Source organism: Apteryx rowi, unplaced genomic scaffold (genome assembly GCF_003343035.1).
Source record: "Apteryx rowi isolate R43461 unplaced genomic scaffold, aptRow1 scaffold_799, whole genome shotgun sequence".
Taxonomy (NCBI): Eukaryota; Metazoa; Chordata; class Aves; order Apterygiformes; family Apterygidae; genus Apteryx; species Apteryx rowi.
In genome coordinates, this window is record NW_020451092.1 from 271,801 (window position 1) to 293,860 (window position 22,060).

The window sequence follows — 22,060 nt, forward strand, 5'->3', positions numbered from 1 at the left end:
GAGAGCAGGGAAAAGAAAAATACAGAAAAGAAAAAACATTGAATCATTCTGAAAAGATACTTTTTCCTTGCCAAAATGAAAATTTGTGAGGGAAAATGAAATTAACAAATTTTTTGAGAGTTTTTACCTTTTATGAAAATGTTTTGCTCAGTTCGGTTTAAAATCCACCTAAATTTTTAAATAAAAGCTCTAAATATTTCATTTTGAAAACTGCAAAGAGAAATGTTTAAACTCTTCCAAACTCCCTTCCTTAGTTTTTTTTCTAAACCTGAATTCAACTTGTCCTAAATTCTCATTACCCTGAAATGTCACTTTTGGTGTCACAGTATTTGCAGAAAAAAAGAATTAAAAGAGCTCAGTTATAATTTATTTAGAAATCTCAATGTTGTTGAAAAATACATCTTAAAAACAGATATACTTTAAAATGTTTTGGGAAAATATATATTTGCTAGAAAAGCCATAAGCATTTTAATTTCTAGAAGAAACCTKTTGGATATTTGCTTTCCTAAAAGAGAATTTCTCCTGGTTTGTATTGAAATGTGATAAAAAAGTAAATGAACCTAAAGACAATCTCTTATATAATTGTCATGGGTTTTAACAAGTTTAAACAAATTGGATAGTCTTTCAGCACACTAAACCTTGTTTCCTTTCCTTGTGACTTATAACATTTTTTTATGAATGTATCTTAAAATGTTGACTTGTGCCATATGATTAGATGCTTGTTGGGCCAAATTTAAGCAATAAATTTAGGTGATAAAATTAATGGATAGTGCCAAAGAATCAACTCAGCCTCAATTTTAAAATTAAAAGTTGAAATATTAGCATAATTGTGCAGCTACAGAAGCTCTACTTATGGCTTTATTCATAGGAAAGAGATCAGTGAAGTTGAGCTTTCTTTGGAAGCACATATATCCATTACAAATTCTACTGAGATAAGAGCCTCAGAATATATTCTGGAAGCTTTGGACACAGTCTACTTTTGTCATGTCCTGTCATGTGATTTGCTCCTCACCCTCAATTATTTGTAGCATGTTTATTTGCAGAGGCTTGTACTGTGGAAACAACAGAAAGATCATTGGTGTAATGATATGCAGTATTGGAAAGATTATGTCAGTGATACATTTTACATATTTATAGTAGTGTTGCTGGCCAGATATTTACATATGTTCTTGTTCCAACTCTCAAGAAGAAATATAGCAAATGATAAATATGGAAATCAGCAGTATCTTCTGCATTCTGGATTTTTAGGCTTGTTGCAGCCCACAACAATAACTTTAATTATTCAAAATACTATTACACTAGCTTGTGCAGTTTTTTCCATCTGGGCTCTCAACAGTGTCTACCATAAACTTACAAAGTCTACTTACAAGCTCAGCTCTACCACTACAGAAAGGTAAAAGGTTATTATCCTGTTTTTGAATCTACAGACTTTTAAAAGACATCCCCAAAGAAAAATAATAAATTTGTTCTGAGCCAGGAATTAAATACAGATTTTCCAATATACTTTTTGTGCCCTTTCAACCTTCTTCCTTCTTTTTGAAGAGTCCTGTGATAAATGTAATTACATGAACACCACTTGCTTATTTTAAAATTAAAAGGTAGCGCACTGTCTYTCTCTGCTACCTTTTACATAATGCTTTAAATAGGTATAGTTTCAGCCTTTTCAGTGGCATGAAACAAAAATTCAGTCAGTTACCTAGCTATCTCTAAACCTGGTGCCATTCATAGTTCTGGGTAAGAGTCATATAATGAATTATACACAGACCACAGTTTTACATCTGTTTTGGTCCAATAACCTGTAATCATATGGAACAACCGAAGAAAGCAGTGTCACTTAAGATGAAGGTATCAGGATGAAATCAATTATAACCAGTTTATTCAGATCTGCCCTAAAATAGTGCAAGTATTGAATTGCTTTTTTACTTTGAAGTTCTTGAAGTATTTCTTTGAAAGGAAGTTCTGCTTAAAATTTCCTTCCCCTGCATCTGCCCAGACTTTCTGCTTTGTTTGTCCTGAACTGAAAAGAGAAACATCTTTTTCTACCACTTATCTGGGAGAATTTGGACAAACCTCAAATGTAAATATTTGTGCTTTGAAAGTAACAGACATAAAACTGATACAGTGCTAAATAATTTTGTTGGCCAGATGGCATAGTGGTAGCAATAAAAGCAGCCAAATGGGAGAGCTACATTTAATTCTGGACTTTGCAATATGGGGCTGCTGTTGGTGAGACTGATACTTTATTTTTAGAGGGCATTGACCAGAAAGTGTTCTTGCTAATGCCAGCTGGCTTTCTGAAGTGCATGCTGCCTCATCCAATGAGGATCCGAGACTGTCTGCAGCCACGACAATATTGTTGCCCATTATGTAGTCTTGTTTGCAAAAAGCAAAACATCTTGGTATAAGCAGGGAAAGAGCAGACACTGAAAGCCAGAAAACAGTTGTACATCAATTTAAATCAGCAGAGGATATGACCTCTGTAACTTTATTCATTCACATGAAGTAAATTAAGAATAAATAGTGAAATTAATCCTGAAAGTTGCAAAGTTCAGAGTGGAGACTGCACACCTCCATCTGTGGTGTAATACGGATATGGATGCAGAGCATTTAAGGAGCTCAAAAAGCAGTCTTCCAGTGTCGTTTATTTAGAATTGTCTCAGGTGAGAAGGTCACACTGCAACACAATTTGCAATGTAGATATAAATGCAGGTGGAGATTTAAGCCCAGATTCCTATGCCAGAAAGGCTATTTCTATTTCTGTTTATTCAGAGAGGAAATTAAAGARGGGTACTTTCCCTGGTAAATTGTAGGAATGACCATCTCCTGGGAGAATTCCAATACTTGCTAATAGTGCAGTCCATGAGAAGGTGTAGGCCATCCTGACCCTGTGGAAACTTGCCCTATTATTTAAAGAGTGGTTTTTTTGGTGGAGAATTTTGATATTTTCAATACGTGAATCTGTTCTATGGTCTGAATGACAATATTGTAAATCTAGGCTTTAGGATGAGAAATTTATTGATATTTTATATTTTAATTATGTTTGGACTAAGTAATGTCAAGTGTTACACTTTTTGCTGTAATACCTAATTATCCCAAAGCCTAAGTTTTATGTTCTGCTTGGCACTGTACAACCGAGGAATAAAATTACATTTTGTGTCCAAAGTGCTTTTTGCTTTTCTTTATTTCCAGTACTTTGATATTGGAAAGAAAGAGAGGATGTTAGGCAAAAAACTTTTATATTGATGTGACATCTCTTAACAGTAGAACAGGTGAAGATTTATTTCACCTTGGCCCATCTTTTTAATAGTATCTTAATATTTAAAACTTCTTTGGAACTGATAACAAACATCACAGTAAATCTGTTGAATTGCAGTCACAACATTAAACTTATTTTTAGATGAATATTTGAGAGCGTACATAATAAGGGTGAGTTTGGCTGTCTGCAAAGACAATGCTGACTACCTTGAATCCTCTATCAATCAAAGTATGCTTTTTTCCAGGCAATCAATCAGGCTTCTTTCTCCTCAAGACCTTGAAATTTCTCCACCTGGTCTATAGCTCTGGAACAAAGGAACATGAACTCAAGCTTAATAACATATTTTAAAACTTTCTCAGGTCTCTGACATCATATTCACAAACAATGTTGATTATGTTTTTATGATCAAAAATGTCTGTAAACATCTGGTTGACAGTGATGATGGCTGAATGCTCTATGATCATAAAAATGTAGGCTTTGGCAAACTGTTATTTGAACTGATCCTTCATCAGCCACATAAAAAAGTGCATCATAAATCCACTGTTATCTATAGTATTTATGTGAGGCATGCAATCAAAACCAGCCATATATTAAGCCTAGAATATATTCTTTTCTACTCCCTTGTTTTCAGAATGGCTCAGAAAGATTAAAGGAACATGATCTTTCGCAAATACATATTCCTGACAACCAAAATTCATGCACTTCTTTCACAAGGGGAAAAAAACATCTGAATAAATACCCATAAATATTGGTTAGAGTCTATCTCTGTGCTGAAAACATCTGTTCCAGTCCTCGGAAGAGACTAAGTTGGACTAGATGATCTCCAGAGGTCCCTTTCAAGCTCAACTATTCTGTCATTCTGTGAATCTTTTGTAAGGGACTCTCACACTATTATGTAATTATCATCATTGAAATGCACACACCATTCATCAACAGAAGAAAATACTTGTCCATATTTAGCGTATTGTTGCATGTTGATGACTATTACACCTACTGTTTTCCACTTTAACTTTGTTAAATTAGTGATTAAATATTACATGTATAGTCATGTTTTTATTGTGAGGAGACATTTTTTTCATGCTAACCAGTTTCAGAATACTTCAGTTAGCTTGGTTATTACAGCCTATCTATAGCAAGATTCTACTTAAGAAAATAAACCTATCAAGTTTTAACTGTGAACGCTTCAACTTGGAGTTTAACCTACTTTTCTTATGAACCATGCTTTTCTGTTTATACTTTGCAGAATTTTATGCATAGTAATTAGTTTTTTCTTCAGATACACAATTTCTTTAATAATATTTTAAAGTGTATGAGAATCTTACAAGTGTTTTTTTAAAAGGTGTCTTTCACTTTTGGGGTCCAAATTTGAGGTGACAGATAAAAGTGGTTTTGATTTGGAATGTAAAATGAAATTGCACATGTGGAAACCTAGTCCTAGGATAACAAAAGTATGTATATCCAAGAATTTAGCAGAGTCCCACCATTCCAGGCAATCTGATAGTCTTTCTAAAAAGTCTATGTTTTATTATTATTTGGCTGGAGTGTGTATGGACAAACACATGTAAGAATTATTTTTATTAGAAAACATGAGTTAAAATTTGTTTTCATGGAATTTCACCACTAGCCTCTTGGAAAAAAAAGTGTGTTGTTCTCTCATTATGTAATAATTATATAGCAGATTGAGGGTTTCAGTTGATTCCACAGAAAGATATTTCAGCAGTTCTTATAAGGCTGTATATTCAAGCACTTTTCTATATTAGCTACATTCTCAAATAATTACTGACATTTTAAGCCAAGTGTAAAGTAATAGTTTCACATTTCAACAGCTCTCACACTTAAGTAATTCACTTCAAAGTGACATCACTGGCAATTATAAAGTGACTTTTAACCTAAAGGAACAGGCATAGCATTGCAGATGGCCATAGTAGGAAATAAGCACTAATATCAACAGGAAAATAGGTTTCTAATTTATATGCATATTCTTTTGAAAAATATATTCTTGTTTATGGATTTGGAACATTCTTGCAGTAATTAGCTTATTGTTACCTAAGTATCCCATTTAATTTGTATTTTAAACTACCTATCAGATTCTATATTATTTTGCAAACTACTGCACTTCAGATATTTTCCCACAATAGAACAAAAAGTATATTCTAAGCTTGTAGTAGAGTTACATTTTTAAAGGTTTTTCACTATGAAATGTGAAAAAAAAAAAGGCAAAAAATCTAGTATGTTTTTCAGTTATGTAGGGTGGCTGTCTAAATAATTAGCCTTGGAGGATAGTCCTGGACATGGACCACATCTATTATTTTGCCTGTAACTACCTTTTTATCATTTACCTCTTCAATTACCTCTTTTAAAAATATTTCTTCCAACAACCTACTTGTCACAAAGAAAGTGCATACAAGCCTGATTAAAATGAAATAATGCAACAACTTGTATTTTTATGTTCATTCGTGCTTCTTTTTTCCATCAGTTCTATAGTATTATTCTAATATTTAATTTCTAAATAAAACTAGCGATTTTCCCTTTTAAAGGCCTTGTATTTTGTACCCTATGGCATGTTTATCTTTGTAACCTACATAGCTACAATGATTACCAAGAATAGCATTAGTTTTATCTAACTTTAGTCAACTAAAAGTTATATAGCTAATCTAAACTCCTCAATATTCAGTGAAGAATATTTCTTTTCTGTTAAAATATCTTCCTAAGTGGAATAAATTTCCATAGTTCTGTCCTTCCACTGCTTGTAGAGAAGCCTAGCTGACTATGTTAGATTTTATGCCTAAGTTTTAAATTGGTGAAGTTAGACAAAATGTGTCAACCCTTAAGTCAATGCTTTAAAATCATTAACTTTAAAATTTGATGTATTTAAGCTTAGAGAATATTTTGCACAACCTAGACAAATGAGCAGTATAGAAATATTGAGGACTACATGATGCATAAGAATACTATCAAGTATTGATTTTGGCTGAGAACAGGAAATATGTAGTCATTGATACAGTTTGGGTAGCCAACAAAAAAACCCTTATTCCTAATCTCCTACAGAGTTCATTGATTAATATAGACCCGTCATGTCTACAGGATATTTACCTATATCTTTATGTCTATGTCTGTTTCTACATACCTGCCCTTTTAGACATGAAGTGCCTGGTTTCTTTCTTATATACATATAGAATCTGATCCATAGATGCTATGAATCCCACTGTTCATATTGGATCAGAATCTCTTTTTGTGAACAGACACTAAAAAGAAAACATTCTCAATAATATTAATAATTAAACTTTTCAATAATGGCAGCAGTTAAAGTCAATCAAAAGGTGAGACTTAAGAACCAGAGAGATCCACTTTAATGCAATATATCTATTAATAATTCAGATCTTTATTGATGGTTATTTTTTCCCAGTCTGTCTAATGAATCCTATATAGAACGCTGTGGTCTAGTAGAAAAGTATTCAAAATGTTTCATCCAATCTTAGCAGCAGTAATATTCTTCATTACTTAAAAGAAGTTATGTCCTGAAAGGCATCGGCGCTTTGTTAAATATTAGTGCTTGAAAGGTTCACATATACTTTAACTATTTGGACCTGTGATTTCAATGGTCTTCTGTAGGGAGAAAAGAATTTCCATAGATAGATGCCTTGCCAGGCCCAAGCCTCCACTGGTGCAAGGAAACAAAACATAGAGAAAGCAACATTTAAATGGCTGTGTCTTCATTAGCAAGTAGAATGGCACAATAGGAATGGATCTGTAGGATGAAACAGTGGGTGCTGAGGCCAATTGCTATACTCTGTGTGTTTTATTGGGATTTACTTTACTTGCCTAAAATACTATATAGAATATGACAGTTTAAACTGATCATGCACTATTCTGTAGTTCTACAACAATCTCTTTTTTTTAATATGCATAAAATAGAATGGTGTGCCAGAACCTCAAATGGTGTATGTCAGTAATGCTTAAATAGGTTCACTGTGTTTATCATATCGCTCTTCAATCCACTTGGACTACAGACAACAAAAGGATCATTATTCTGTAGCCTATGAAAATGTGTGTGGACAGTGTTTCTGGTCTCTTCCTTTCTCTAAGGGCAGTTTTGTGTAAATGATTTTGGAAGCAGGCCTCTGAACTTAGACCTCCCCTTTCAGGGGTTTTTAGTGCCTGATAACTAGGTTAAAGGCTATCTGAATCTTAAATTATTTTAAGAATAATGTTCCAGATTCAAGAGAAATAGTTTCCCTACTCAGACTGGTCATAGCTTGATTCTTATAATACTCTTTGCAAAATGATAACTGTGACTTTGCAAATTTAATTCTGCTGAGGAACTCAACCCAAGTTTCTGGGGGTTTGAACTGGCAGGATGTTTTCTAAAAACAGGAGAATTACTCCAAGCCACGGAAAATGCTTACTACTGCTTGGACATTGTGAATGTCTACATGTTACTCACTGTAGTATATAATTCACCAGTTCATGAGAAGAGTATTCCACAATCATCTCGTTTATCTGTCTAAACAACTGAATTTGTTTGGAACTCTCTTTTCAGTGGAAACCTCTCTATCATGATAGAAGAAGTTAGCAGACCCGGCCCTGTTTTAATAGGATTACTCTTTTTTTTTTTTTTTTCCCTTCATGTATTGAAGTGGAAAAAGTTAAGGCTGTATAATTTTTAAGGATGGTGAAGTCTCGGGACAGGCAGCTGAGAGTATATCTTACAATGTGGAGCCAGGTAACAGCCTGGTAGTAAAGTAAAAAGAGGTCGAGTAGGGGGCAGAGTAGAACTGATTGGCTAGTTGTGAACACAGAAAGAATTTGGTAGTATTGCATTGATTAGCAATGGGAGCAGCGTTTAATATATTGCATAATTAATAATGAATAAGGATGGAAATGAAGTAGTTTTCTTCTCTTCAGAATACTATTATTTGAGCCAGTGAGAAGCTTTAGAAGACCCTGAAATACTGTAGCAAATAGACAAGATAAAAATTTCATACCTGTATACTGGGAGGAAGTGGGAGGAAGTAACAGACCTAGCTACCTACATGAACTGATGTTCCTTAACTAGCTTTGGGCAGAAAATTTGGGCTGAAAAAGAAAAGAAAAAAAAATACACAAAAATCTCCAGGAAAACCAGCCTTCCCAAATATCTCAAGAAAATAAAAAACATCTGGTCCCAGAAAAGTTCAGAAGTGAAGAAAATGTTAGCTGTTATGAAGATGAAAATAGTGAGCAGTATGAGATACTGGAATGACATTTAGCTAAGTGAATACTGTTTCAGCACCTTAGCAATGCATTTTTGTCAGACAAAAAATTATTCAGAAGTTTTTAATGAAAATCATTAGAAAGAATTGGAAAGTATACTGGAACCTAATGTAAAGAGTTTAGGGACAAACACTAGATTCACTGAAGTAGTGCTTAGTCTACATTAAAGATTTAGGACAGTTTTTTTCAGAAAATAGAGGAAATGTGATAAAAACCTTATTTCTCATTATAATTGTTCTTGGGAAAACAGAGTGCTACTTCTTCCATTTCTTTATTGTAATCGAAGAATAAGAGAACACTTCAGGATCATAGGTGCTTGGTTTTATAATTCTCAAACAATGAGATGCTGAAGTAATAATTTTATAATAAATATATCTTTATGAGCAGAGAAGAAAGTACAACAGACCATGTCTGCCACAGATTCTCATTTATTTTTGGTTTCTATATGGTTATCTTTCAATAGCTATGAAGAAAAGTCCTTGTGAAATGTTAGGAATATTGACTTTGTTCAAAAGCCTTGTAGGTCTTGTTTAATTTTTTTAAATAAATGTTTGTGTTACATTTTGCTATGAAGATTCCATCTTAAAAGAGTAATGTATCTTTGAGAGAGAGATGCTTTTCATATTACTGCTGTTTTCTGTGGTGATATTCATGGAAATAATAGGTACCTCTTTTGTTTGTTTACTTGTAACAGAGAAGAGGGTTRTTAAGAATCTATCTAATGGACATAGCTCTGTGAATGAAAAGGGTTTCGGGCTGCTTAGAAATCATTGTTATGAATCGGAAAGACAAATGCAGATGACAGGGAAGAGAGGATATTTGAGAAAAGCACTGAACTTAAAAGGAATAATGTGCATTTGAATGTTACAATAAGGATGCCCATAATGTAAAGTATATTATGAAATATTTTTCCTTTATATTGAATCTAAAATTTAGCCTTGGGCATAGGCAAGCATATATTAGTGGTTTTCTATTTAATATTTATACAGAACAAACAAAATAAGCTTCTGGTTCATGATCAGGAGCCTACCTGCTGTTACAACACAAATTCATAAAAGTACTAGCAATAGAAAGGGAATAATGATGGACAGCTTGTAGAATTCTTATCTGATACCTGAGCCAATCTCAGTTTGTCACAGGTGATGCATGGTATGGAGCTGTTGTATCAGAATATTTTTAATTTTATTCGACTTCTGTTTGAAATTTTCAATTGTTAAAAGAAAAGGGGTGGTTGTTCTTTTCAGCATGTTTCTCCTCTTTTCCCTTCCTGTTGTAATACTTGTCTCAGGTGTTTCAGTCTTCTCACTGAAAAATAATGCTTGTTTAATTTAATTTCCTGCCAATTTTATATTAAGTACAATGATAGAAACTTAGAACAGTAGAAATGTGTGATTTGAAAGGGGGAAAAGAACTGTGTGGGTTGAATCTATTCATGCAGAATAGTAATTGTTCATTAATATTTTGTTTTCTTTCAACAAGCTTCTAGCAATTAAGAATGAATAGAAAGAAAAGGATAATGACATGTTTTATCAAAACTCAAGTGCCTAAAGAAACACTTTGAATTTATGTGATGAGTTGATGTAACTCTTCTGCCTGTTTCTCAGATCTACGCTATACACATCTCAGTTGTTATTTTAGTCTTACAAGCAATTTGACATTGATTGACTCTCTGAAGCTAACAGGAATTGTAATATTATTTAGCTTTGACTCATCACCTGTGCTTTTTCTGCTTGGGCACAAACTGAAATACAGAAAATTCTGTTTAAATGTAAGAAAAAAAATACTGTAAGGGTGATCAAACACTGGAACAGGTTGTCCAGGGAGGTTGTGGAGTTTCCATTCCTGGAGATAYTTAAAACCTGGCTGGGCATGGCGCTCAGCAGCCTGCTGTACCTGATCCTGCTCGGACTAGGGGAGTTGGACTAGATGATCTCCAGAGGTCCCTGTGATTCTGTGAAAAATCTGAGCTACATGGATCTTTTGCCTGCTTAAATCCTGGTGAATAGCCCAAAACATCCGATGTCCTCAAAGTGTGAAGTAATCTGATACAACAGTCAGGGAAAATAAAGAACCGTAGCTGCTGAACTTCCAGGATTTGGGGTAATGTGCAAGTGAAAGATAAATAAATTAGTAGAAACATTTAAAACAGTATAGGTTGTTTTATCATGGTGCTCAGATTGGGCTTATTTTTTCTGTTTTTCAACATGTTCAGTTGCTTCTTGGATCACATTATACAGTTGTTTAAAATGTTTTCAAAATCCAGATGCTGTTGAGATATAGGTGTTGTGACAGCAGGAAGGAATAATAGTATCGTACTATTTTTATTCAAGTGCCAAGTAATTAAAGAGAGAAAATTGCCAATGCTTCCCTGTTACACTTTAGTTCAACCACTCTGTATCCTGAATCAGTAGTGCTCAGTAACTTGCTGAAAAAGAGTTGGTGAGTGCAACCCTAGCTCTCAATTAAACATAGAAAGGATTCATTCTTCCACCCCACCATTATAATTCAGGTAAACCAGGATTTGAACCAACAGTATTTACAAAGTTGATAACAATTCTTGTGCAGAAACCAGAAAAGAATATCATCTATAAATAATGGGATGTATCCAGAAATATAGTGGAAAACTGGAAATTTTAGAAAATGGAAGGAAAATCTGTCTCAGAGTGGAGAAAAAGTGTTAAGTTCATGCCTCATGGAGCTATGTGGATATATTCCTTCTCATCTGGTCTATCCACAGCATGTCCCTGATGCCAACCACTGAAATTAGGGTTCTCCATGATTTGAAAGTGCATTGTGGTTTAACTTTCTTGCTTAGATAGGGAACAATTAGTAAATGCAGGCTAGGATAGGCACTGTGCCACAGAATAAGTTAATATGGCTTAATAAGTACAGACTGTAATATATACTTATCTTTGGCACTGCAGTGATTTTTTTTTTCTACTGGAGAAAGAAAAAGAAAATATCTGGTTCATGAAATGCAGTTGAAAAAAGACAGAAATGGTGATTTACCTTTGGGGTGGAATATCTTTTCTTCATGATCTGATCATCTCTTTGATCAGATACAATTGGGAATAATTCCACATCAGAACGTGTGATCTCCACTTACAGAGAGAAAGAATTATCAGACCTTTGACATTTCTATAACACGGCATTTGTTGTGGACCTAGTAAAGGCTAGACCTACTAAGGTCTGCTGTGGGACTAGTAAAGATTTAGGATTGCTGTTTTGCTGGGAAAGAGAAGAACAGCTAGTGGGTTTATCTGGGTAAAAGCAGCTCTGCCCTGTTACTTCACAGTGCTAGCAGATGGAGCTGTGTTAAGTGTTGGGCACCGGAAATGGATCCAGCCAAACATAACCCTCTTCCCTCCCCATACGGGTATGTGCCAGRTTTTGCCAGCACTTGTAAATTTCTCTTGTCAGTAGTACTGATGTAGTTGTATCAATGGAAACACAGCATTAAGGAGGTGGTCTGCTTCTCCTTGTTAACGTGGGGATCATATCTTCATGTCTGGCATTGCARTAAATGTTTGAGATAACCAACATTTTACCGCTAACCTTTCTGAAATCTTAATCCTGATATCCATCCTCCCTCCCTCCAGCATCTCCCATTTATATGCAGTTTTCCTTTAAAACCTCAAATATTGTACAGACTAGCATCTAAATGAAGWTTAGGCTACATGAAAAAAAGTTCTTATTTATGGTTTGTGCATTCATAGCAACTGATCTACAAATGGCATTTATTATGTATCAACATTTCAGTGCTCATAACTTTCTTGATAAGAATTAAATCTGGTTTTGGAATGTTTAACATTTAAATGCTCATGTTATTAATAATTAAAGGACTGCTATAAGTTACATATATATTACAGATCATTGCCTTTCTTCTTAGTGGCATTTTATAACAATCCTATATGTTTGTGTTTTCATCAACCTTATCTCTAAGATGTCATCATTTTCTGGGTGTAGAAAATAGGTACCATAATTAAACTCTAGTCTCAATTTTCAAAGTATATAAAACCCCACTATCTCTTATAACTGATAGATCTATTATGGCTATTTCTATGTTAACCAGATTATACTGTCTAAAGTGTAAGGGGTTTTGCATATAGTTTCTGTTTGTCAGAAAGGATATGGTAAACCACAATATGGATATCCAAAATTGTCTATTTTTAAAATCCATTAAATTTATCAAAACTACAGTGTTCCTTAACTATGTTGATAGCAAACATATATTATCATCAAGGTCTATTTCTTTTTATCAGCAAAGCACAGCCCATGATGTTATTCCACGAGGCATGATGCATTCAAAATTTACAGTACATTTAACTGAGAAGATCTGGTTCTCAGAAGTAATGCAATATACAGTTCAAATTCTGATATCTGTACTGGCAATAGAAGTATAATAAATGCTGCAGAATAACAATTAACATGCACACCATTCTTTGGGAAAGGATTTTGCTGGCATTATACTCATTTATATTCTGTAGAATGGGCTGAATTGGCTCTACTGAACTGAATATTATGTGTGTTAGTTTTGTGTCAGATAATTCTAACTCAGACCAGCACTTGAGAAAAACAGCAAGATGAGCACCTGAATCTGTTTTAAAACTCATTTATTAATAACTCACTAAAGGCCTATCAAATTTATTTTAGTTTATGGCATAAATAATAACATTCCAAGGGATTTTAAGACATCCATAAGATAGCCTTGCTTTCTTCTCTATGTGCCTTCTAGCTAGGGCCTAATTCCTGAAAAGAATATGAAAAGGGAACTAGAGAGTTCCAAATCCTTGATACTTCTTTATGAAACTTATTTTAAATAGAATTACTTTTGTTCTTGTAGTAACTGCAGACGTGATAACCAGGTATTCTCTACTTGTGATCTACTTGTAACTGATTTCCCAAAAAGCAGATGTGAAAGGGACCAGAAAGGTTTAAATCCTTGATAATTTCTTTTAACTCCTGGTTTAAGTTGCATTGCTCTGGTTCTTGTAATAATTCCAGATGATGCAGAGTGTTCATGGTGCAATGTGTCTTTTCCACAAGAAGACCCCAAGCAGGTGATCATATCTAGAAAATAGGTGGCATTGATTCATCACCCTTATTGAATAAAACCTTAAAAACCTTTAAGCAGAACTTGAGGAGTGGGTGGTAATATTTGTCTCTTCAGATTAAATCCTAATGAGAAATTTCAAAGAGGTTGTTCCAAATTGGTATTTTGGAATACTTTGTAAGTAGGACCAATATGTAGGGGTGTGGTAATCATGAAATACAGGCTTTGCACCCCACCCTTGAGTTTTCCCTAAGTGTCGTACTCTCCAGTTATCCGTGGTTAGAGCTGGAGGTATGGCTTTCCAAGGAGAAGCTGAATAAGGAGCAGGATGTTCGTATTTTAAGGCTAGGTTGCACTGAGCTTAGCTCTGAGTTATAGGGCATTACTTTCACTACTGCATAGGTAAACCGTACCCAAAGGTCCTTAGCATCTTTTAAACAGAGTTTGCTAAACTGAGGTCTGTGGATTGCTGGTAGTCTGAGAGTTAGCAGGTTATTGTACAGCTATCAGATCTGTGAGGCCTTTTAAATGGAGTTTTTAATAATGTTTCCTATTGAAAGTTTGCTAAGAGGAAAACATAGCAGTCTGTGCAAAATTCTGAGAATCACTTCCTGAATTTGTATCTTTTCTGAACTTGTCACAGTATCTCTTGCAGCTAATTGCTTATTTGACACCTTCTGTGATATTCAGGATAACCTATGGGACAGGGTCTAAATGAACCCAAATTATGGCAGGTTCACAAAGTTTGCAAAACTTCATCAGTCCACAATTTAGTGGTAGTTGCCACATGATTATAGCATACAGGATCTCACTGCATGAAATTTTGGTCCATCAAACAGTTCACAGCCTAAGTACTGACCTAAACAAGGATTTAAAAATTAGTTTTTGAGTAGTCAGTATTAGTTATAATGTGATAGTGTCATATCTTGAACTCTAGTCAAGACAGATCCCTAAATAGAAGTTTAGGATACATCTTAATATAAACATTAGCTAGCAACAATATTCAGTAATAGGTAAGCATCTTAAAATGGAATTTCAGTAAACTCTATAGGAATTGGTGGTCTTGCACCCAAATATACCATGTTAAATTCATTCCAGTTCTTTTCTGAAATGTATATGTGTCATTTATTTACCTACTAGTATGCCATTTTTATGCTTAAGTGTTTAATATGGGGGAGAATATACAAGTTATTCTTGCTTGTCTGTGTGATTTCACAACAATACATTTTACTGTACCTTTTTAAAGATAGCTGCATGATTTAAATTAAAACATTTTCTAAAGCAAAATACAGCAAAATTTCCTGTCAAAAACAAGTATATGGATATTCTGTATATACACAGCTATTTTAATTGAAAGCAGATTTCTTCCACTCCAAGCATATATACCTATTTTCACTAAATACTATTTAGTATTAGTATTAATATATTAGTATTAGTGCTTTAGTATTATTTCTTCCACCCACATACCACCCATAGAGCCTGTACCTCTGACTGCACAGAAGGAGGACCAACCAGAGACTATGCTCATTGGAGAGACTTCCAAGGTGAGGAACACTGGAGGCTTGTGACTTCTTGCAGCATGAGACAGACTCCTCCTTCACCTGCAGATCTGTAACTGCAGAAGAGGTTCAGTGCCCTGGTAGCAGACAATGGGGTGGAAACCGTCTGAGGAGGCTGAGCATCAACCACATACCAGCACCAAGAGGAAATTGCAAGTGTTAGCAGTGAAAGACTCCCTTCTGCAGGTGATGGACGTCCCATCTGCTGACCTGACCTGCTCTCTAGGGAGGTTTTATTCTTGCTAGGTGCTGAGATCCAGGATGGAGAGACTGCCAAGTCTTCTCTCTCTCCAGTCCTCAGACCAGGGGTACTGCCAGGGGAAGTGTCAACCATATCAAGACTAACTACATGGCTCTGAGGGGAGAGACTGAAGGGCATGGGGGCCCAGGAGGTGTCTTATCAATCCTGACAGTGAAAGGCTTGGGAAAAAGAAGACAAGCACCTGGTCATATGACCATAGGACCCTCTTTCTGAGGACTGAGGACTGCTGAGGGAGACAAGATCCTCCTGACAGAACCTGGAATCTTTGCCAGAACACTGGTCAACCTGGTGAGGAGAGTTCTTAACTAGGAATGGCCAAGGAGGGAAATTACAACCCACAGTCAAATAAGGAAGTGGTGGACAGGGGCCCAAGTGGTGGATAGCAAAGAGTGCAAGGTGATGGGTACAAGAGAGATCTCTAGAATAATAAAACAGGGCAGAAGATGGGCCACCTCGACATATGTGTATGTGTGTATACACATAGGTACGTACACATACGCATGCAGCCTGGGAAATAAGCAGGAGGGACAGTAGCTCTGTGCGTGGTCACAGAACTGCAACATTATTGGAATTGCTGAGATGTGGTGGGACAGCTCACATGACTAGTTTGCTGCAATGGATAGATACAAGCTTTTCAGGAAAGAAAGGCAGAGAAGATGAGGAAGAGGAAATAGGGAGGTCAAGGAGCAGCTCAGATATATATAGCTCTTCTGTAGGATGGACAGGTTGAGAATTTGTGGGTCAGGAACAGAGGTGAGCCTGGAAAGCAGGCCCCATTGCAGTGGGATTTTGTTACAGACCACCTGATCAGGGTGAACAAGTGGGTGAAGCCTTCTTTAAAAAACTCAGGGAAGTCTCTGGATCACAGACCCTGATTCTCATGAAGGTCTTGCACTTCTCTGAGGTCTTCTGGAAGGGCAACATGATGGGACACAAGCAAACCAGATTTCTGGAGGGTGTCAGGGATTAATTCTGGATACAGGTAGTGAATGGGCCAACCAGCAGTGATGTACAGCTGGAYCTGCTATTCACAAACAATTGGGGTTGTGATAATCCATGGCAGCTTTGGCTGGAGTGCCCAGGAAATAGTGGAGTTCAAGGTTCTGAGTGACATGAGGAAGACAAGTAGCAGTGTGCAGACCCTGGACTTTAGGAGAGTCGATTTCAGCTTATTCAAGGAAATGGTAGGTAGGATCATATAGGAGGAGGCAGCTCTGAGGAGCAAAGGAGCTCAGGAAAGCTGTGAGGTCTTTAAGGACAGCATCTTGTATCTAAGATGTTACCACCTGGATGGATGGGCAAGTACCCGTGTAAAAAAAACAGTTGGAAGGTTGGKCTCAGAGGGTAGTGGTTAAGGGGGTGTACTCTACCTGGAGGCCAGTAACAAGTGGAGTTACCATAGGGATCTCTCTTGGGACCTGTCCTCTTGAACATCCTTATCAGTGACCTGGAGGAGGTGATGGAATGCATGCTCATTAGGTTTGCAATGACACCAGTTTTGGGGAACAGTCAAAACGTTTGAGGGCAGAGCAGCCATTCAGAAGGATATTGACAGGCTGGAAGAATGGGCCGAGAGGAACTTGATGAAATTCAACAACAAATGCCATGTCCTGCACCTGAGAAGCAAGAACCCCCTGCAACAACACAGGCTGGGGCCTGACTGGCTGGGGAGCAGCTTTGCTGAAAATGTCCAGAGGGTATTGGTAGATGGCAAGCTGGGCATGAGCCAGCAGTGTGCCCTGGCATCCAAGAAGGCCAACAGCCTCTTGGGCTGTACTAATAGCACAGGCAGTAGGTTGAGAGGAAAGATTATGCCCATCTCTTCAGAACTTGAGAGACAGTTTCCAGAATACTGTGTCTACTAGATTTGGGTCCTCGGATACAAGAAAGGCATTGTCAAACTGGAGCATGCTGAGGTGGGGGGCCCCCAAAGTAGTMAGGGGCACTTGCTCTGTGAGAAGCGGCTGAGGGAGCTGGGCTTGTTCAGCCTGGTGAAGAGACTGCTTTTGGGAGTATCTGTGGGCAGGTCATCAAGAAGACAGAGCCAGACTTTTCACAGTGGTGTGTGATAAGAGGATGAGGGGCATAAAATGAAACAGGAGAGGAGATGGAGCATCCAAAGGAGAAGCCTTTTCCCATGAGGACAGTCAGGTTGTGGAACAGGCTACCCAGAAAGTCTGTTCAGTCTCCATCCTTGGAGGTTTTCAAGACCCAACTGGATCCATACCTTGAGGAACCTGCTCTGACCACAAAACTTTGCATAGGAGATTGCACTAGAGACCTCAGGTCCCTTCCAATCTTAATTTTCCTGTGACCCTATGATCCTATGATCATTAGTGAATATGCAAATAGTAACCAACTACTCCTTATTTTTCAGTTCGGTTTGAATGTCAGTCTTACTCGATAACTAAGAATGAGTATAAGTGAATGGAGTATTTTAAACAATGAATTGTTCTCGTAATGAAAGCTGCCTTTCCTTCGACAGAACAGCTCAACTTCAGTACAGGAGCTATAGTTCACTAGAACCAGACTTGCGAGGTGTAAATTGTAAAGCATGAAAACATTTTAAGGTTTTCATTCTTATGTATCTCTATAAGGCAGGCTAGAAAGTTCTGTCAACAGCACTACTTATAGTAGAAAAAACTTGATCTTAGGATCTGTCTGGGCATTGCACAAATGAGTTAAGTGTGGGTGAAGAGAAATCCTTTTCCTCTGTCTTTAGACAGTTCCTTGAGCTGTTCTCTGAATATAGATGTACAATTTGGATTGTGCTAGCAACTTGGGCATACTCAGTAAACAGTGCATCTGTATTTTCCATATAAACATGTCATCTTTAATGTTGTCACATGTGGTAGCTGGTCACCTGACATGGTAGTACTATGAAGAAATGAATATAACATCAATGCCAGGACAGTGGAAATAGTCTGTGAGTTCTGTCAGTGTAATGAGAATAACGAACTTTATGGGACGTGTGTACCCTTACCTTGTACTCGCAAGTATTCTTATGTGATCTGAAAACAGTCATATTAGAAGGAAACAACAGAGCCTGTTTACAAGATATGAAGTGTTGTCTTCATTTGGGATCTTTCTATATACTTAGAAGTTCAGTTGTGAGAAGAAAACACTGAAGGGAAATGACTGCTTCCATAATTAAAAAAAAGACATTACAAAAGAATACTGGTTACTCACCTCTGAAATCATAGATAATCTTAGATGAAGGCACTTTACCTTTTCTTCACATTCACTTAGTTATTTCTGAGGGAATTAATGTATATGTAAATTATTAATAAAACAATACAAAATTTTTTATTGAAATGTGAAAATAAAATACAAATTTCACAGACATTTTGCAGGAGAAACTACTGCAAAAGGACTTTATCCTCCTTTCATGGTTTAAAACCAATAGGAAAAGTTTTAGAATTCTTGTGCAGTTCAGCAAACTGATTCCTTCTGAATACCCCTGAAAGGGGATGGTATTGCTGAGTACCTATGGGGAAAAGTTATTCAAATTGTACATTGTAGATCTAGGTTTTAACATATGAGCTCTAATCCCCCTGTACACATTCTGTTATTTCCAGACTTTAGTGATAAAGGCAGCAACTCTAAATTATTTTTAATGTGGAAAGGCGTTATTTGTGGTCTCTATTCTTTTGTTTTGTTCTTCTATTCTCCTTGCACTTGATATAGTATAAAATAGCTCTAAATTAAATTGGTACAAAAGCACTTTGCAGCTAAAGAATAGAAGCAAACCTTAAAAGGTCAAAGACTCACCATGAGAATACCATGACTTAGCTTAGAATGTTCTCATATTTATAACAACACTCACATTTATAAACTTCTGATTTACTTCTGCCAGGAGGCCTTAGTGTTATATATGTAGTCCTACTTGCTGGTTTATCATCAGCACTGAATATTACTTTACATTTTCAAAACATTTTTAAAAAATATTAATTCTAACTGAAACTCCACTCTCTACTCATAGGCCTAATGTGGACTTCTGTTTTTTGGGACTTGTGTAAGTTTGTAGTTTAAATTATGAGAGAGTTTCCTCCCTGCTGGTCTGTGTACACGGTTCCACCCTTTAGTTACCAGAGATGCCAATGCAGGGTGATGTGTACCTATGTTGCATTCCAACATTGGGCTGGAAACACATCTGAAACTGGAGGTGGGCAGTGCTCTCGGACCTCACGTTTTAAACATAGCAAAGTCTGCATAGTGTCTTATAAAATGAATCTGTCGGTGTTTGTTTTAGAAGGTGCTTTCTGGATCGAATATGTGTATATCTACACACACACATGCATATACATGCAGCTGTATACATGTATTTGGACGCCCAAGACTACCCGGTAAAAGTAGGTTCTTTATTAGAACATCAGATACTTTTCTGTGGTTTTCTAGCGTTGCAGAGCTTGGTCAGAGCCAAATAAAGAAAAGGCAATTTTTTAACAGTAAATTATTTCACTCGGGTGTAGTTTAAATCATAGGAAAACCCCTTAGTTTTTTACTGAGAACCCTGGCCTGCCTTCAGTGTCCTTGGAAATGTGAGGATAGAACTCTCCCATTTCCTGGAATACACATGGATGTCAGAGTTCAGTCTGTAAACTTTTAGAGCAACAGTAATATCTGTCATTTTGAATGAATACAAATCTGTAACAATCTATGTTTGTACAGTCCCAGTGGAAACGTGGTGTCAGCTGTGCTTGCAATACTTCAAAGGTTTTATTAAGTCAGCTGGCAACACACCCTATCTCCAGGCACTGAATTTTACAGCAAAAGACCTAAGAGACTGAACACTTCTTTTCCTCTCCCTTCTCATGTCAACTAGCTTCCAAAACCACAGGAACTGATTTTAAAAAAAGCTTATGGGTGTGTTGCTATGTTGTTAATAGCCACAATATAGTTTACAGGTGAGCATTTATGCCCGCCCACACAGTCCTGAACATACACCGGCACACATTGTCCAGTACCTTTATGCAGTCTGGTATAAACTCCATTCAAATTATTACTATTGAGCAAAACAGAAACTATGCAGAATTTATAAATACAAAAAAAATCTTTATTAGCTGATGCAGTTATTTTAAAGGAGACTAATGCAAAACTGTGTGAAGGTTCTGGCCTGCATCGCACACTAAAAATCCATAGGCTTTCCCTACAGAAGTCTTTTAAGGACTGTACTTATTGTTTGCTTTAATTTAGACAAAATTGTTTAATCAGTAAATGTTAAGATATTAGTTTGCTTAAGTCGTGTTTTGAGAATCAGTTGTTCAAAGAGCGAACTTCTCAGTGACATTCAGAATCTTTTCTCTTGCAGCCATTTCGTAGAGTGACGTTTTCTGTTGTGAGTCAGCCTCAGGACCCACATCAAGGGTCATTGCAGAGTTGCTATGACAGCGGTCTGGAGGAGTCAGAAACACCAAGCAGTAAGAGTTCATCAGGGCCAAGACTGGGTGCCCTTCCACTCCCAGAGGACAACTACGAAAGGACTACGCCGGATGGCAGTGTTGGTGAGGCAGAGCATATGGAAAATGGTAGGGGCAAACACGACATTCACACACATAATCACACTAGCAAGTGATACTAAGTAGAGTTTTGGAAAGGTCAGTCCAAAAAATAAATAAATATCTTAAATAGTTTAAATTGTAATTATTTTATTTTAAAGTTTGTTAAAATGAAGATATACAAAATAATGGAACATAACTTTCCTAATAAAACAAGCACTTTCTTTTCTTTGCATGATTTTAAAACTATACTGCGGAAATAATTAAAACATTGAAAAAAAATTCCAGTAGATGGCYGGGAAAATGGTAATTTAATTAAATTTCATAGTTCTCTTTTTAGATAAAGGACTATAATGGACATGTATTTTCTTTTTCTGCCTTTTTTGGTTCAACAACTACTTAGGAAATTTCCCAGAATGTAATATGTGCAGCATCAGTAAAAAGATAGTAGTATTTTAAATCCCCACACTACAGAATTCCCTTTCTCCCCAAAATGTTACACTAACTGTTTTCAAAATAACACTGAGTGTCAATTCAATACTTCATTATTTAGAAAAGAGGAACATTAATTTCCTTTTTTTCCACATTTTATTAAGCACAATACTTTTATAACATCTCCTTTAAATTCAGAGTTTATTTATATAGAAGGGGAAAACTGAATCCGTGTTCATTGTATGAGTGATTCTTCAGCAATTACAAAATTGTGGTAATTTAAATCTTAATTTTTGTTTTCCTTTGTATCAAAAATTATTTAGAAAATTTAAAAATATTTTCAATTTGAAATGTATTTCATGAACCCTGAATGATTTACTGCCCTCCACTTATTGGCCTTCATCTAAAGTCTGATGAAGTCAGGCATTGACTTCATTGTCTTTTGATTTGCCCATAAACAATAAAATAGATTATTGTATGTCAAAGTGTACAAATTTCTGATAAACAAAGAAATAATGGGTTTGTTAATCCAACTGGAATAAGGGGGTATATGTAAGAAGGGTGGTGTATTTTCTGGTACAGAATGAATGAATTAGTTTGGCTAAGTACATGTTTAGCTTTTTTCAGAGATTACAGCAGTGGATAATTGTTCTTCATTTTTTGTCTTTCCTGAAATAGACATGTTGACCCAATAAAATATATTATTCTCCATGATAAGATAATGCCAATTCTAGTATATATGACTGA

General features: G+C 36.1%; 1 protein-coding gene across 1 annotated transcript in view; it reads left to right on the forward strand.

Moving 5' to 3' along the window:
• PCDH7 (protocadherin 7) overlaps window positions 1-20,958 on the forward strand; it is a 138,310-nt gene extending 117,352 nt beyond the window's left edge. The window contains exon 2 of the mRNA XM_026088924.1: window positions 20,695-20,958. Within this exon, the coding sequence (XP_025944709.1) occupies window positions 20,695-20,958 (264 nt within the window). The remainder of the gene's footprint in view (window positions 1-20,694) is intronic.
• Window positions 20,959-22,060: the final 1,102 nt, after the last annotated feature.